Consider the following 16,187-nt stretch of genomic DNA (forward strand, 5'->3'; position numbering starts at 1 on the left):
GTGCCATTACTGTCTCCAAAACTTATGTGACAACTGTAATTATCCAAATGGCCAAAATCCTATATTACTTAAAAGATAAAAACAAAATTTTCTAGTGACATCACATCATTTAAAAATTATTGATGATGTACTATTATACAATTAGAAAGATGTATGTATCTCATCTTTGTGAACTCCTTGTTGTGAACTCCTTGAGGTTAGAACTGCCGTAAGAGAGCTTCTAGAATATTTTTCATACAAGTACCCAATTATTGTTGCCAATTTAATATTTAGGTTCTAACTCATTCAAAATTCTTTCAATTATTAGATAATTACTCTGTAAGCTTTTAAATAGGAAAAAATAATTATTTTTGAAGTATTAATATAGTTTATATTTAGAAAGCAAATGGAATGAGAAGAGTGATTAATTAGATATTTGAAGTCTAAGCCAATAAACTGGACATTGCCAATCAAATGAGGACAAATGGTGATCTTGGGCTTCAATAAATGAAGATGATTCCTTCATGATCCATATAATTATAAAGTTACAAGTCTTAAACACTTCATCTGTTATTATCTTAACTATTTAATTTTTTCTGAAACCCAATCAAATTTTGATAGGCCAGAACAGAGTCACTATTGATTCAGGTTTCAGGATGGCTCTGTTTGTGACATGTGCGTTCAGAAAATCATTTAGTGGCATTTCTTTGAAACATTCTCAACACCAAGAAAGTCCTGCATGTCTTGTATATCACTTTTTATAATCATATTTTTGGTCACTTTAGAGTTGTAAGACAATGCCAGGAGATTAAATGAAATTTATTTAATTTAGCCTTCTTTTTTATGGTTCTGGGCCAAATTTAAACAACTCATATATCTTAGTAATTCTGAGTATGCCTTACTATACTTACTATACTTACTATACCTGTTGTTATCATACACAGCTCATCTTTTAAAATTTAATATGTTACATTTAGAATAGATTGAAATAATAAAGAAGATGAACCAAAAGTGAACATATGCTAAAAATGAATTTTTGCACATTTTATATTTCCATTTTTTGGTCAAATAAGCATACAAATTAAAAAAAAGACTAATATTTAAAATTTAGCTATCAGAAGAGTTAAATTAGAAAACACTCTATGTAACATTCTACCAACACATTAAAAACACATACTTCCCTATTCAAACTTGCAAATTCATCCATCTCTCTGTACATGCCAATAATATCTATCTGCAACCCTGGAAAAAGCCAAATTAACAAACTGTCCTTGAAATAGCCAATATACTTTTGACATATATTAAAATGCCTGACTGTTTCAATTACATTTAATATAAACAAAGATAAGAAAAAGAATCCTGTAACAGAATATTAGATCAGCTATTCTAACTTCCTACTCAGTAAACTTGTAAAAAATGTTAAACAATAAATTTCTATGGCAACAACTTAAATTCTAGGATATTCTTAGTTACACCAGCAGCCACAGAAGGTACTACTTTCTTTAAAGCAGTGGAACTGAACAAGATATCTTCTTTCCTCCTTTTCCATCTGGCCCAACTAAAATCTCTTTTACTTTGATGAATTATGGGATGATTTAACTGGAAACAAGATATCTTAACTAAAGCACATGGTAACTACAGTTATATGAGCATTTTATGTTAAAATGAAGACAAGAAGCTAAGTACTTCTAAATGAAAATTTTATGGTATTATATACCCTGCAAACTAAAAAGTATATTTACTATATTTTAGTTTATATAATTGTGACAGAGATACTTTATTAAACTAAATAAAACATGGTCTAAATAAATAATAAAAGTTCTTTTCTATGAAATCATGAATATCTTTTCTACATAGATTTTAACATATATTGTTATGTATTATAATATTTGATGGCCCTAATATTTTAGAATCAATATATTCATTATTTAGATTTGACTTGAATTTATATAATTCATGAATTCATAAAGCACATTCATCTTTTTTCTTATACATTAAGTCTTCATACACAGTCTTAGAGAACACACTAAACTTATCTCCTTCAAATGTAGGACAATGCTTTCTGTTGCAAGACATACTGAAAATATAAAGGGCCATCAATACATAATGAATTAAGAAGATACACCCAGGGTCCTTAATTTTTATACTGTATTTATAAAAAGGATAGCACTCTTTAAGAAGTTAACAGGTAAATGTATATGACTACTCCATACACAGAGTGAGTTCTTGGTGTATGAGGAGAATTGGGTTTAAATACAGCCCCATTATTTATGAGATTTGAGTTATTGCCTTCTCTCCTCAAACCTCAATTTTCTCATTGGTGTAATGAAAATAGCAACATCTTATCATTCTGTGCTTGTGAGGGGTAAATTAAACAATTCTGTAAACCACTTAGTACATTTTTGGTACACAATGACCACTCAAAAACCACTGAAGCTAATATTTAAAAAATACTTTAAACTTTGCCTCCTATATTTTAGTTTCATCTAATTAGTATGAAGGAAAGGTCAGGTCCCAGCACATACCTTCTACCAGAAGTTCTATTTTCCTGACTTAAACTAACATATCAGTTTAAAAATTACCATCATGCCTCACTAGGTATCTTTCAAGGGTCACTTTCCACTAAAAACATAGAACATCTGCCATCTTTCCTTTTCCTTTTTAAGGTCATAGCATCCTTGAATATATAACTCATTCCCTCTCCCAACTTTTTCATCAAGAGTAAATCTGTTGGTTGCCTACCAGGAACCCAGTTGTCTTTCCATAAAAGAATTAAGGTCTTGACATGAAAAATGATTAAATAAATTAATAAGAACCCATAATATTTGTCAAAGAATAGTAGGTTAGAATCAGTCTACTATGAAATGCAGTCCACAAACAAAAGAATCAAGAGAGAAAATGATGAATGGCCTTAGGAATAGTCATGGTTTATAATAAAGATTTTATTTAAAAAGCGTTAAAATAAATAATACATACTCTAGAACACCACTGTTCTGGGAAATTTCTTCTCTTTAGAATATGAGTTTTAGAAGGCAAATCTTACAACTGCTCTGGGGGCTTTCATTAGCTGATTTACAATCCTACAATTGTGATTTTTTGTTGTTGTTTTTTAAAAAAATCTGTGGTCTGCAGTCTTTTAACATACTTCTCAAGGGTGGATATGTGGTGGAATGCAGACCCCATCAACACTGTGGTTTTATTTGCTGTTTTGTCCCCTAACTGCTGATAAAATAGACTGCTTAGAAATCCCAGAGGAATATGATTGAGGCCAGAGTTACACTGGCTCATAAAATTCAAACAGTTCAATGCTTTTCTTGTTAATTACTGGGCCACAACCAGAAATCCGAATGATAGCAGAGAAACACTTCTTTAGGATAATGATTGATTTCCATAAAGATGAGTGCTTTAACAAATTTCAATATGCAGTTGCTGGGGCGGGGAGGGTGGGTGGGCACTAATTAGTTTTACCGTTTTCAGCAGATGTTGAATTCAAAATGCCAGCAGCATCTCAAATGCCAGTCATTAGGGCTGTCTTTCATCAAAGAGTGCTGACCAATGAAACCTCCACTGTTTAATGAGACCGATCTAGACAGTCAATTAAATCAAATCTCTACTAACATCCTTAATATATCTGCAGTGTATGCAGCAGCAGCAGCAGCCAGGGATTTCCAGGATTAATAAAGCGATTCACTGCCGCAGAAAGAGGGAGGGAAGAGGGAGGGGGAGGGGGCGTGTCGGGGAAAGACCTTACTTAACCAAGGGGGAAAGCTGGAAAAGTCCCGGCGGGGATGGAGGGGGAGGGGAGCTACTAAAGGGCAAAAAGCTGAGAGGATTAAAGAGAGAGCCTTAACGTAGCTCTTAAAGGGATCCACCCCCCAACAATCCCCCTCCCGCATCCCTTCCACCGCAAATCCAATTTACCATGTTGCAAATACGAAGCTGGAAAAATGTAAGGACCCAGAGTTGAAAACATTTTCACTTTAATACTGAAAAAATATGCCATTATAAAATCCTCGAATAGAATTAGTAAGTTCCACGTGCTTCCTCGGTTCTTTTTTCCTACTTTATAAGTAAGATTTACACCAGCACAGAATTGCTACCATAGGATCGCAGCCTAAGCACTAGAGTGACATTAATTGGTCATGCTTAACTGCCTCAAAATCTTTTTTTTTTTTTAATAATTACACTGATACTATAATAGAAATCATGGGTACTTATTTTACATTCAGATGGAAGGCATTATTGGATATGTATAGAAAAATATTCCCCCTCCAAAAGAAAAATCACCAACAAAATAAAAGAAAACCCAAAACAACCCATAAAAACTTTGCTCAACAAAATACATTTTTAACTCATAAAATGGACTGATGACTAGCCATGCAAATATCCTAAATAAAACCTTTACATTTTTTGTTGTTGTTGTTGTTCACAGTAAACGTAACGCTCTGAACTGCCTACCGATCACAAATAATGGCGAAATGGCACTTTCTGATTATGCTGTATTTTTGTTTATAGAAAGTTTGATATGATGGGACTTATCAGGTAAGAAGAGGGTGGGTGCTGTGAACGTGACGGGGTCCCCAGTCGCTGGGAGGGCAGCGTCCCTGGAGCGCGTGGATTCCATGCGAGCCATGCAGCACTTTTTGTCAGAAGTCAAAGTTACTTATTTACAATACATTCATGCCTTCGTGCAACCGCCCATCCCTCCGTAGCCAACAGGGAGCCTTCGCGCCCCCACCTCCTCACGGGGCTAATCCACAGGGGGAAAAATAGATAATCTATCTCTCTATATAGATGTAGGTATATGTATATATGTATAGGACCGCGGCAGCCAGCCCCTCCAGCCCCTCCCCCGCGGGGAGGGGCACCGTCTCAGCTCTGAGCAGGGCTCCTGCTGGGCTTTGTCAAAAGGGGCTGCAGCAAAGAGCGATTTGGCAGCGCTCCGCCAGCTCACCACAGTCTGCTCTTTGTTTCCCGAAGGGAACTAAAGGGGTCAGACCCTCTGCGTCGAGCGAGTCCAGAGTTATTTATTTACTTTTGTCCATCAAGCCTCGGGGCGCGCTGGACTTGGGTGTGGGCTCCTCCGACCTACCCCAACCCCGGGGATGCTGGCAGAGTGGGGCCATGGAGGGGCATCTCCATCCTTCCCCTCCTCCTCTCGCCTCTGCTTTACCCAGGCTGGGAGTCTTAGTCTGAGAGCGAGTGGGAGCCACAGTCGTACACTCTGTGGGCCCCATCTGCGTTGTAAGGCCCATTGTGCCAGTAGGAAGAGTCACAGACTGTCTGCAGGGAATTAATCTCGGACGCCGAGGAGTTGGCGTCCCTTCTCTTGGACCGCTTTCGATTCCTCAGGATAAACACGAGCATGCCCACCACAGTGAAGGCGGAGGTGACAAACACCAGCAGCAGTCCTGGGACCAACACGGAGATGGACACCCTGCTGGTGTCTAAGTAGGAGTTGGAGTGCGTCCCGGTCTCCGCCAACCCAGTGCTGTTTTTGCTGTGGGAAGTTAACGTGGGCGAGATTCTCGCGTACAGCTGGGGGCAGATCTCGTCATTGGAGAGGAGCATGAAATCCTTCCTAAAGAAGTTCACCGGCGTCTCACACTTGAGGTCGCTCATCAGCACTTCGGAACCCAGGCGTTCTGCCCATTGCTTGAAAGGCACAATGGTACATGAGCACTCCCAGGGGTTTCCGTGCAGGTCTATCTGGATGATGGACGTTAACTGGTCCAGCACCCCGGCCACTGGAAGGTACATGAAGTAATTGTTGTGCAGGCTGAGTTTAGACAGCGAGACCCCAGCAAACACGTCCACGGGCAGGGACCTCAGCAAGTTGTTGTTGAGAATGAGAATCCTTAGTTTGGGCATGGCGTTGAAGGTGCCGGGAAGGATGAGCTGGATCGCGTTGTACTCCACATTCAGGTACTCGAGGTTTTGCAGCCCGGCGAATTTCTCCCGGGACAGCGTGTCCAGGTAGTTGCTGTCCATATACAGCCACCTGAGGTCTAAAAGGTTCTTAAAAGTGTTGTTCTCTACCGTGGCGATGTTGTTGTTGCCCAGATCCAACAGAATGAGGTTCTTGTAATCCACAAAGTGCGATTTTCGGATGCTGTGGATCTTGTTATCTCGCAGGAAGAGCTCCTGCACGTTGGAGAGCTTGGGCTTCAAATCAGCCAAGCTGCTCACGTTCCGGTTGTTGCAGTTCATCTTTAAACCCGAGCCCGGGATGTGGTCGCAGCTGCAGCCCCCAGGGCAGGGCAAGCCGTTGGCTGGGGGTTTGTTTCTGGCGCTGCCGGTCCCTATCGCTGCCGTGGGTCTGATTTTGATCTGCCAGTTGCCTGGGATCTTTGTACCTCCGTTTGGAGCCGACCCTGGGGTAGCATGATCTTCTTGCCCATTTGTCTTGAAGGGAGTTGGCAGGGGGCCAGGGGGGAAGGTCTCTTCTTGGGCAGGGGGAGCCGGGAGACTAGAATCCACTCTGTGTTTCAAAGGACACAAGTCTTGTTCAGTGGTTTCATTGAGGTCTTTGCCCTGCAGTCTGGTGGGGGCTTCACAGACCACTCGGCCGATCAGGGCATTTTTGGGAATGTTTTCCAGCCATTCTTTCAGGGAGAGCAGATCGCAGGTGCAGTCCCACGGGTTATCCTCCAGCAGGATCTCAGCAATGCCCGGGATTTGCTCCAAGACCTCTTCGTAGGGCAGTGTTTTCAGCCTGTTTCCCCGGAGGTCCAGGTGGGTGATGGGCACATACTGGAACACGTTGGCAGGTAGGGTGCTGATGAGATTGTCATTTAAAATGAGTACCTCCAGCTTGTTCAAGTCCTGGAAGGCCCCGGGGTCTATATCCCGTAATAAATTAAAATCAGCCTGGAGGTATTCCAGATCGTCCAGCCCCAGAAAAGTCTGCTTTCGAAAAGACTTGATCTTGTTGTTATTGATGTGCAACCTTTTCACCAGCTGCAGTCCCAGAAAAGCCCCAGGAACGATTTCATGCAAGCCATTGTTTTCCATGTGCAAACTAACCGCATTATAAAAGTTAGCGAACTCATTAGGGAAAAGTCGAGTGAGGGAATTGCCATGCAGAAATAGATGGTAAAACTGGGAAGTCGGGGCGGTGAAACGCTGCAGACTTGTGAAGCCCTTTTTTTCACAGTCTACGTGTAGGTCCCCTTCTATCTCATTGCAGGCGCAGATCTTCTCTTTGCAAACGTCCCCTGTAACGTTTCCAGCGGCAAAACAAAGAGACGTCTCCAGCAACAGAATCCAAAGCAGCATTTTTAAAGCGAGCAATTCATCCCCGATCTCATCACAAAGTAACAGCGACCATCCTGCTCGCCACAGACACAATTCAAGTTCATTTAGTGCTCCAATGTCCGAACCCAGAGAAGGAGAAGAAAAGGGTTTGGGGGGGTGGGGGTGGATTCTTTCCTCCCTAACCCCCCCGCACTGCAACAACCCAGGCGCCAGTCAATAATTATATCTACAAACTATCCAGGCACAGTAGTGCAAGGCAAGCAAAAAGAAAAAAAGAAAAAAAAAAGTAGAACCAATAACCCCACTCCCTCACCCCTTTAAAGATAACGAAAAAGAAGTTAAATATGTACACAGAAATTAAAAATACACCCTTACAGAATCTCGCCTAGTTCCTCACTAATCAGAAAGGGAACAATGCTGGTAATTAGAAGCAAGTGCATGTTAGAGAAACAAGCAGAGGGTCTGCAGCGTAGTACAGGCGCACCGCCTGTGCAAGGCTGTGCGTCGGACTGACCTTGCCTCTCTGATACAAAGCAGGGATTTCAGTGGCTTCTGTTGTTGAGGCTGCTTGATGGAGTTCCTGCCGTGGCTGCGGGTTGCCCAGGAGTCCCCCCGAGGTGCTGTCCAGTCCCCCCGGTGCTGAAATCACTCCGGACCAAAGGACTCACGCTGCCGAACCAATGGCGCTGGAAAATTTCCGCAATCGCTGCGTTTTGTGGCTGTCCATCCTTTCCCTTTCCTCCCCTTCGGTCCTCTTCAGCCTTTTTTTTTTTTTTTTTTCCTGGACTCAGGCTCTCTCTCGGTTACTAGCTCTTCTTTTCTTGTTCTCCTTCTCTTTCTTCTGCTCTTTCGGAATTACGCGGAGGGGGCGGAGGGCGGGTGGTTAGTGGGGAGCTGTCTGAGGGAGGGAGAGAACGCGAGAATGGGGAGGGGGGAGAAGAGAGTTGCTAAGAAGCTCTGTTCGTTCCAGCCTGGTGCACTCAAAGATCTGACACCCTCTGCTGATCTGCAGTAGCAAAAATCCATCTGGTGAGGGAATGCTGAAGGAAAAAAAAAAAATCAATCCACGTACAGGGCAAGCGTTAAAAATGTGGGCATTAAAGGCTGGCGATTCACATAGATGCTGATTTTAAAAGGGTTATTTAATTCGTTTTCCGTACTGAAAACTTTACCCTTTCCTTTCCTTAATGAACTCACAGCCCCCACTAGCTCCGGCGTTTGAAAAGAGTGCTTTTAAAACATTTATTTCCCGATGGCTTGAATAAAATTAGTGTCAGGATGTCAAGCGAACAGCAATTTGAGGTAATTATACCGCACGCCATTTTCATCGGTTCTTTAAATGCATTTCTTCCGTCTCTGCAGTACAATGTTTTATGCTATTTGATGTCTTTGAGACCCCCCCCCCCTTTTTTTCCTTTTAGCATATTGAAAGTGGCTATTTGGAACATACATTCACATCATATATATTTTACATAATAAAATTGGGTATGCTTTTTTTTTTTTTTTGCTGTGAGATATGTAATTTAGGCACATACTTTTTAAAACTTGTTATAGAATTTTACTCAATTTGGTCTTTGAGAGTTAGGTTTTCCTGATATTTCCTGAATGTTACTTAAGTCTGCAGGGTGAAAACACAATGTATGCTTGCATCTTTGATTCCAGACCCAAAAGCATTCACTGAGAACCGGAAAAGAAGGGAGGGGGCAGGGAAAAATCCCAGTATGATTCGTGAGTGCTCTTAAAAACCCACTGGCAGACTGATGCATGCACATCACAAACACACACACACTCCCTCAATCTCTCAAACACACAAAGTTTCTGCATCCATTTGGAGGAATTTAAAATGCATACAAGTAAATAACCAGTTGCATTCTGCTAGAGGGAGATAGAAATCTCCAGTCTCCAAGGCTGTGTGCAAACATTATTCAGGTACTGGCCAGTTCCTCTTTGCTGGGTCAGTGGTGCTGCCAGAGCAATGTACTCAGGCTTTTCCTAGGGAAGGAATCCATAGGTTCTTCAACTTAGATGGAGCTTATAAAAACCAAGTTCTACTACCATCTGGGAGGGGAGAGAATATGAAAATGCAGCTTCTCTCTGAAAGCCTTCAGAGAGACTTTGCTGACTTACCAGAGTCAACACCTTTCTCATCAACACTTCTAAAAATTGTGTGCATCGTTTTAGTGTTTGGAATTTACAGGACTTAAAAAAATGTTGTTTGGTCCTTTCTTTAGTCTAAGCAGGGATACTATGTTCATGTCAGTTTCCCTTTTAATTAGGTCTTACACAAGTTGGACAGCTGTTACAAGTTTCTAATAAGCTGCATAAAAGATCAAATATTCAAGGATCACGCATTTGGAAAAGGCTAAAGAGTGAAAGACTTGGGGAGGAGGAATAGGTTGGGAAAATTCAGGGAAATGTAGAGGAGATTTCTTTCACCAGGACCAGAAGGTGATAATTGGGGAGGGACAGTTATCATATCTATATATAATATTTCCATATAATCAAATGTGTTGTTATCTTCTGGTGAAATTCAGTGGGGAGTCATGGAGGAAGCTTCAGCTCTGTGTGGGGTGTGTGTGTGTGTGTGTGTGTTTGAGACAGAGGAGAGAGAAAGAGGGAGAGACTGAAAGGCCTGTTTTCAGACAACCTATTATGCTTCTAAAAACAATCCTGTTCTTATTTAACTTAACCTATTATCACTTGCAGGAACAGGGAAAAGAGCTTAATCAATTTGAAACCTTTTCTCAAAAATAATGCTATGCAGTTGAGAACTACAGATGGGGTGGAGGATATTGGTTTCTTTGTAAGAGGACTCAGATCTGAAACCTCTTGGCCCCAGAAACCACCCTGAGAGAGGAGGGCAGAGTCCTGCAGTATCTGTGGCAAGACTCTGAAGGAGACAGGAAAATGCTGGCTGTTTAGGAGGAGAAATATTGATGATAACCATCTAAAAATCACACTTTAACACTTAATTGGTTACTTATTTATTCAACTTGTTGAATATGCGAAGTAACTGAAAGGATGTATTTAAATGAACAGTGTTAGGATAATAAGCAATTGATATTCAGAATCCACCCCTCCCCCACCCATTAAACTCTGTATCTTTCTCTCCTGATTGCTTCTTTCCTCTCCTGATTGTTTCTTGCCTCTCAAAGCACCAATCATATTGGAAAACTTACGGACAGGATTTTCCTGTTTCAGTATGTTACACAATTTTTGTCCAATTCTACCATCCTCAGATAGCTTTTTTTTTTTTTTTAACCTCTGCCTGTGTGGGACAGCCCAATATGTGCATGCTCTGTTGTGTCAGACTCAGACTCTGTCACCCCATGGACTGTAACCCACCGGGCTCTTCTGTCTGTAGGATTTTTCCAGGCAGTCATACTGGACCACTCCAGTATGGACCACTTGCCATTTCTTCTGCCAGGGATCTTCCCCACCCAGGGATCAAACCCTTGTCTCCGTCCGGTGTCTCCTGCATTAGCATGCGGATTCTTTACCACTGAGCCACCTATCACCTCTATGAACATATCCACTACCAAATTTGTAAGCAGAAAGCAGTCACACGCATATAGATCAATGGAAAATGCACCCTTGTTAATGAATTGACAAAAGTCTTCATAATTATTTTTATAATAAATATATTTCAGAGAAATAAAGCAATCAAGAAAAGTACACCCACCTCTCTGGAAGGATAACTCTTCAAGTATAACAGTACATTTCTTGGTGGGTGGTAAAAAAAAAAAAAAAAAAATAAGGAATGTGTATGTGATCTAAACATTTCTAATGTCTTAGGGGAACATTTCTTAGGCATGAACTCTTCGTAAAAGGGTTCTACGATTTCTATTTGAGTTCAAGTGAACTACTTCAATTACTTTGCCTCTTAAAACAGATGATCTCAGGAGCCAGAGATAAAGGACACTCCAGATGATGATGAGAATTGATAATATTTGCTCAGGACTGTAGTTTCATTTTTATGCTGTGGCCAAAAGTCCTTCAATTGCATCATTAAATGTTCTTCTCTTTTTCTTATTCTTCCTCAAATAGGTTCATCTCTCAAGTGACACAAATATGATGTAAACATCACAAAGTCATTAACGGAAAGGGGCTATCTGTTAATGATCTCTTTTTTTCACAAATGACATCAAATTTCCAGACATTTCCATATGTGCACTGCATATTTAAGATGAAAAAGCAGAATTTATAGCAAACAATTTTATATCCTTTTATTCCTCACTATATAATCCTTACAATAATTTTTTAAAGTATTCCATTTGATTTTTAATTATAAAAGTAATATTTTTAAGAAATAGAAAATTATACATAAGAAGTTCATCTTTAATCTTTCCTTATCCATACTACTTTTTATTCCAGAGGGAAACACTGATAATTTATTGGTGTATAGAGATATCATTCTCCTATTTTATGTGTAGAAGCTGAAACTGAAGTATATTGGGTTATATACCAAGATTAAATAACATCTGTTGACACTGGCAAAGATAACACAGCTACACCCTCATGAGTCAAATTTTTACTCTCAATCCTAAATCCCTATCTATTCTAAATATGCAATGCTGTTACTTTAGTTCAGCTCTCCCAAGTCAGTTTCCTTATTACTAAATTAAATTGTGGGAGCTTGCAGATTTTTGGTCTCTTGAAGCACATTTTTTCTCAATCCAACTCTCTAAAAAATAATTTCAGTAAAGGTCTAGTGTCTCATTATTCTTTACACTTTTCATATTTGTTTTTAGGATATTTGTTCATGTATTTGCATATTCACTAGGGCTTAAGGCCAAGAATAAATGTAATAGCCACTGTAAACAGAACTCACTACTTCTGAGTTTAATCTATACTATCCTTTCCTAAGGTTCATAAGATAAAGGAGTTGTTGGAATTCTTGCTTCTGGGAACAACCGTAAAAACTATGAGACAAGGAAATAAATCAATTATCCCTACAAACTAATATGTTTAGAATGTAAGATTTCCCCCTATTTCTCCACATCTTCTTTTTACATATAAATAATATTCTAGCAGTGGAGTGCCAAGATAATTATTACATTACATGACTTCTGAAAGGCAAAACAATAAAATATTTTACAAATATTTCTTTCATAGTAAGTTGATTTTCAAAATGTACCTACTGTATCATCAAATAAACTCAGTAGGACATATCAAGGTACTTTTCCCATTTTTACATTATGTCCTGAAGCATCATTTTCTCATTTTACTACCACTTTAAATTTATATTGTTTATGTCTTAATTTCAACCATCTTGGAACTGAAACTGTTCTCCCACAAAGTCTCATACAACTCATATTTTGGACCTACTTGGGAAAACACTGACCAAAAATACGTTTGTAAGTAAGAAAATCTTTCATTTTATTTTAACATGAATTAGGCAACCAAAGTTTTTTGTTATTCTTATGTATGCACTATGCTACACTATACTATACTGAACTAAGGACATATAGTTGTACAACTGTTTATTATTTTAATTGGTAATTAAGTACATGCTGTTAAGAAAGTATTCTATTCTTTAAAAAATATTCTACAAGACCTTGCATATCATCACTTACAAAAAATAGCTCTGTTTTTGTTTCCTACAGCATATGTACTAAAATTTTTAAGATAAAGAAATATATACTACTTGTTTAGATTTGGGGAAAATGTTGAGAGCAACAACACAACAAAATTAAAACCACAGAATTGCAGCACTCAGAAATTAATGTGGTGAACATACAGCTATACATTTTGTAATATACTTTTTGCACTTAACATTTATTTCTGAAAATGTTCAGTGTTAATAAACATCCATTACTATATTATATTAGGGGCTGAATTTGCTTGCACAATGTAACATAATTCATTGAAATAATTCTACATTGTTGGATATTTAGTTCTTTCTAAAGATTTTGCTCTCATAAGTAATGTTGCAAAGAACAACCTTGTACATAAGTCATTGTAAACATCATCATTTATCTTCTCATTACAGATCCCTAGCAGTTGGATTGCCAGGTCAAAGTCTGGGGAAAAGGTGATCAAATTGACAAATTGCCTACACAAAAATTTTTGCCAATTTATACACCGTGAGCAGTAGATGAAATTTGCCATTTCCCTAAACCTCTGCCACTATTATTTATTATCATTTAAAATATTTCCCACTAGTTCAGGACTTTTAAAGTGAAGCCAATGCTGACCTTATTACTTGAACAAATTCATTTTCATATCTAATTGTTTATAGAGTAGATCAAGTGCCTTCTTCATTCCTGTTCAACTTTTAAACTATAATTTTTACTTAACATCAATTCTGTGAGTCCTTTGCATACCAAGTCACTTATGCATCTCACTCCCTTTCACCTTAATACCACCAATAGAATAGCTACTAAATTGTGTTTTGTTTTTTTTTTTAATTATTTGTTTTGTGGCATTGATTTCTCACCAGAGTGTAACATCCTTGAGGGCAGAAGTCAAATCTTTTCATCTTTTTATATATATGTCACTTAGCAGAGTACTGGGCATATTATATGGTATGAAAAGAGTCAAACACAACTTAGCAACTGAACAACAATGCATAATCCAACAGTGATAAATTGAGTGGAGCAGACCATAGGAGTCAGAAAGCTCGGAAAGCTCAGATTAATTCACAAATGAGGAACTTGGAAAAGAGATACAATCTATGAATTATTTAGGTAGACTTTAATGTTTCACGTTTTCTATGCATTATGTGCACTAGATATATTTTCTCATGCATATATTTATAAAATTCCTTTTTTCTCCAGAAAATGAGTTTCTAACTTACATTTTGTGTATCCCTTAAGAGTTAGTACAGTACCATGCACCTGGTTGACAACCAACAAATGTGTAATGATGTTAATGATGATGCTAGGGATGAATTGGTACTTTTGCAAGAGAAAATAGATTGTCACATTGACTGTCATGAATCTAAAAGACCTGAAAATAGGAAAGTCTAAAACCCAGAGAGTATACCTCTTCAGCTTATTGATTAAACTTTTAAAATGCATAAAATAAAAAATGTTACTTCTTATTCTATTAGTGTTTTGGGTGTGCTCAGTCATGGCTGACTCTTTGTGGCCCCATGGACTATAGCCCATCAGGCTCCTCTATAAGTGGGATTTTCCAGGCAAGAATACTGCAGAGTTTGCCATTTCCTTTTCCAAGGGATCTTCCCCACCCAGGAATTTAGCCTGCAACTTTTGTGTCTCCTGCATTGGCAGGTGTATCCTTTAACACCAGCGCCACCTACGAAGCCCAGTCTTTTAGGAGCTGTGACAAATTTTTAAAGAGGCTAAACTGTTTTCCTTTTTTTCTTTGATAAAAATATGTCTTTTAAAAATCTCTGTTCACTAGTTACGTTATTATCTTTATCATGTACATTACAATGTCTCCTGTGGGTCTCATTTTAGGCCAAAATTTGACTCTTTTGTGGGGTGTTCATGAGATTTCAAAATAATGCAACAATTTAAAAATGTACTGTACCCATATTCTATTTCAACAGTTTTCAAAAAAGATAGATGTTAATATCAATTATTTATCTTTACATGCACAAAGAAGCCACACACAAACATTCATACACTGGAGACATCATATGTCATATAATATTTATCCTGTGTAAGATACCAGAATATAAAAATGTAAGATGGCCAATGCCACCATTTGCATTTTCATTCTTGTTTCTTGAATATGCAATGTCTTGATCAGGAGGAATAAATCTCCTTATCACATGCACTATTGTAGGCCAGGTAGAGTGATATATTTAACAGAGGTGGATTGGGTTTTGTGATGGCCATTAAATCACCACATGTAGATGGCTAATGTCTAATCGGCTGATGCAAAAGGTCAACACCATCTCTTTTAGATTTTGGCATAAGCACTATGTACTAGTGTATAATTTTTATTTCAGCATCATGAAAAATGGAAATCCTATTGGGCACTTTGAATTACCCAAGGAAAAAGATTAAATAGTACTTGTTAAGGCAGAAAACATGTCATTTTCTAATCAGTTAGAACTGGCAGCTCTTACATTTATGGTAATTATTAGATGAAAAAGCATCATCTCACATGAGCAGTTACCTGGAGCTTTGAAAATATCAAGGACTTTGGCATCAAACTCAGAAAAATCATAGATTTCCATACACTGTGTTTGTGTGGGAATCTTACTTCATAACCCTAGTCAGTTTCTTTTAACTCTAGTTGGGAGATAAGCTATATATACTATTATACATGTTAAAAATATTAGCTCTCAATTTTCCCAGATCTCATGATGGCTCTATCTAGCAGACTGTTAAGACTTGGCCTGGCCAGTTAGACTCACATGCCTGGATTTTGACATTAGACCTAGTGACTCGTGGGAAGAGAAATGGAAGGATTTCCACTAGCAGTGGTAGTACTGGCAGAAGGAGGCACATGCAGTATAAACCTGGCAGGGAACGTCTTCTCAGGATATCCCCGGCTGAGGGTGAGGTTGACGTGAAAGTTTGTACCACTGGTCAGAATGTTGGCAACACCATCCTCCGCAAAAATGTGATGTGGCAAGACTTCAACCAGTTCTGTCAGTGGGGCCACTTATGTTTCTGTCCACCCACCCAGTGTGATTCTCTGGCCTTTCCAGAGAATTTGGGGGCTACTCAGTTTCCTCCTCCTAAATGCCCTTTTCTATGTCAATAAGTCAGAAAATCAGACTGATCTGAAATGTGAATGAAGTGAACATAACATTCTGGTTTGCCCAGAAAGGTCCTGGTTTATGCAGGGTTTTCTAGTAGTGAATATACACAGCATACAACTTCACTTTCAAAGGTTGATCCATACAATAAATTACATGGTCAATCCAACAAAGAGGCCATTTATTTCTTTGAACATATAGTATGCTATGTGCACTTAGATTAAAAGTGCAATGCTTATCTGAGCTCCCAATTATTTCAAGCTGAAGTTCA

General features: G+C 38.8%; 1 protein-coding gene across 1 annotated transcript; it reads right to left on the reverse strand.

The window, feature by feature from the left end:
• Window positions 1–3,942: 3,942 nt before the first annotated feature.
• On the reverse strand, window positions 3,943–8,212 carry SLITRK1 (SLIT and NTRK like family member 1). The gene has a single exon (XM_043892419.1). The coding sequence runs from the start codon at window positions 7,255–7,257 to the stop codon at window positions 5,167–5,169; it is 2,091 nt and encodes a 696-aa protein (XP_043748354.1). The 5' UTR covers window positions 7,258–8,212; the 3' UTR covers window positions 3,943–5,166.
• Window positions 8,213–16,187: the final 7,975 nt, after the last annotated feature.

The sequence above is a fragment of the Cervus elaphus genome, chromosome 30 (genome assembly GCF_910594005.1).
Source record: "Cervus elaphus chromosome 30, mCerEla1.1, whole genome shotgun sequence".
Lineage (NCBI taxonomy): Eukaryota > Metazoa > Chordata > Mammalia > Artiodactyla > Cervidae > Cervus > Cervus elaphus.

Bases quoted from the DNA above. Each gene is read 5' to 3' on its own strand.
- SLITRK1 (XM_043892419.1), bottom strand. From the start codon at position 7,257: ATGCTGCTTTGGATTCTGTTGCTGGAGACGTCTCTTTGTTTTGCCGCT.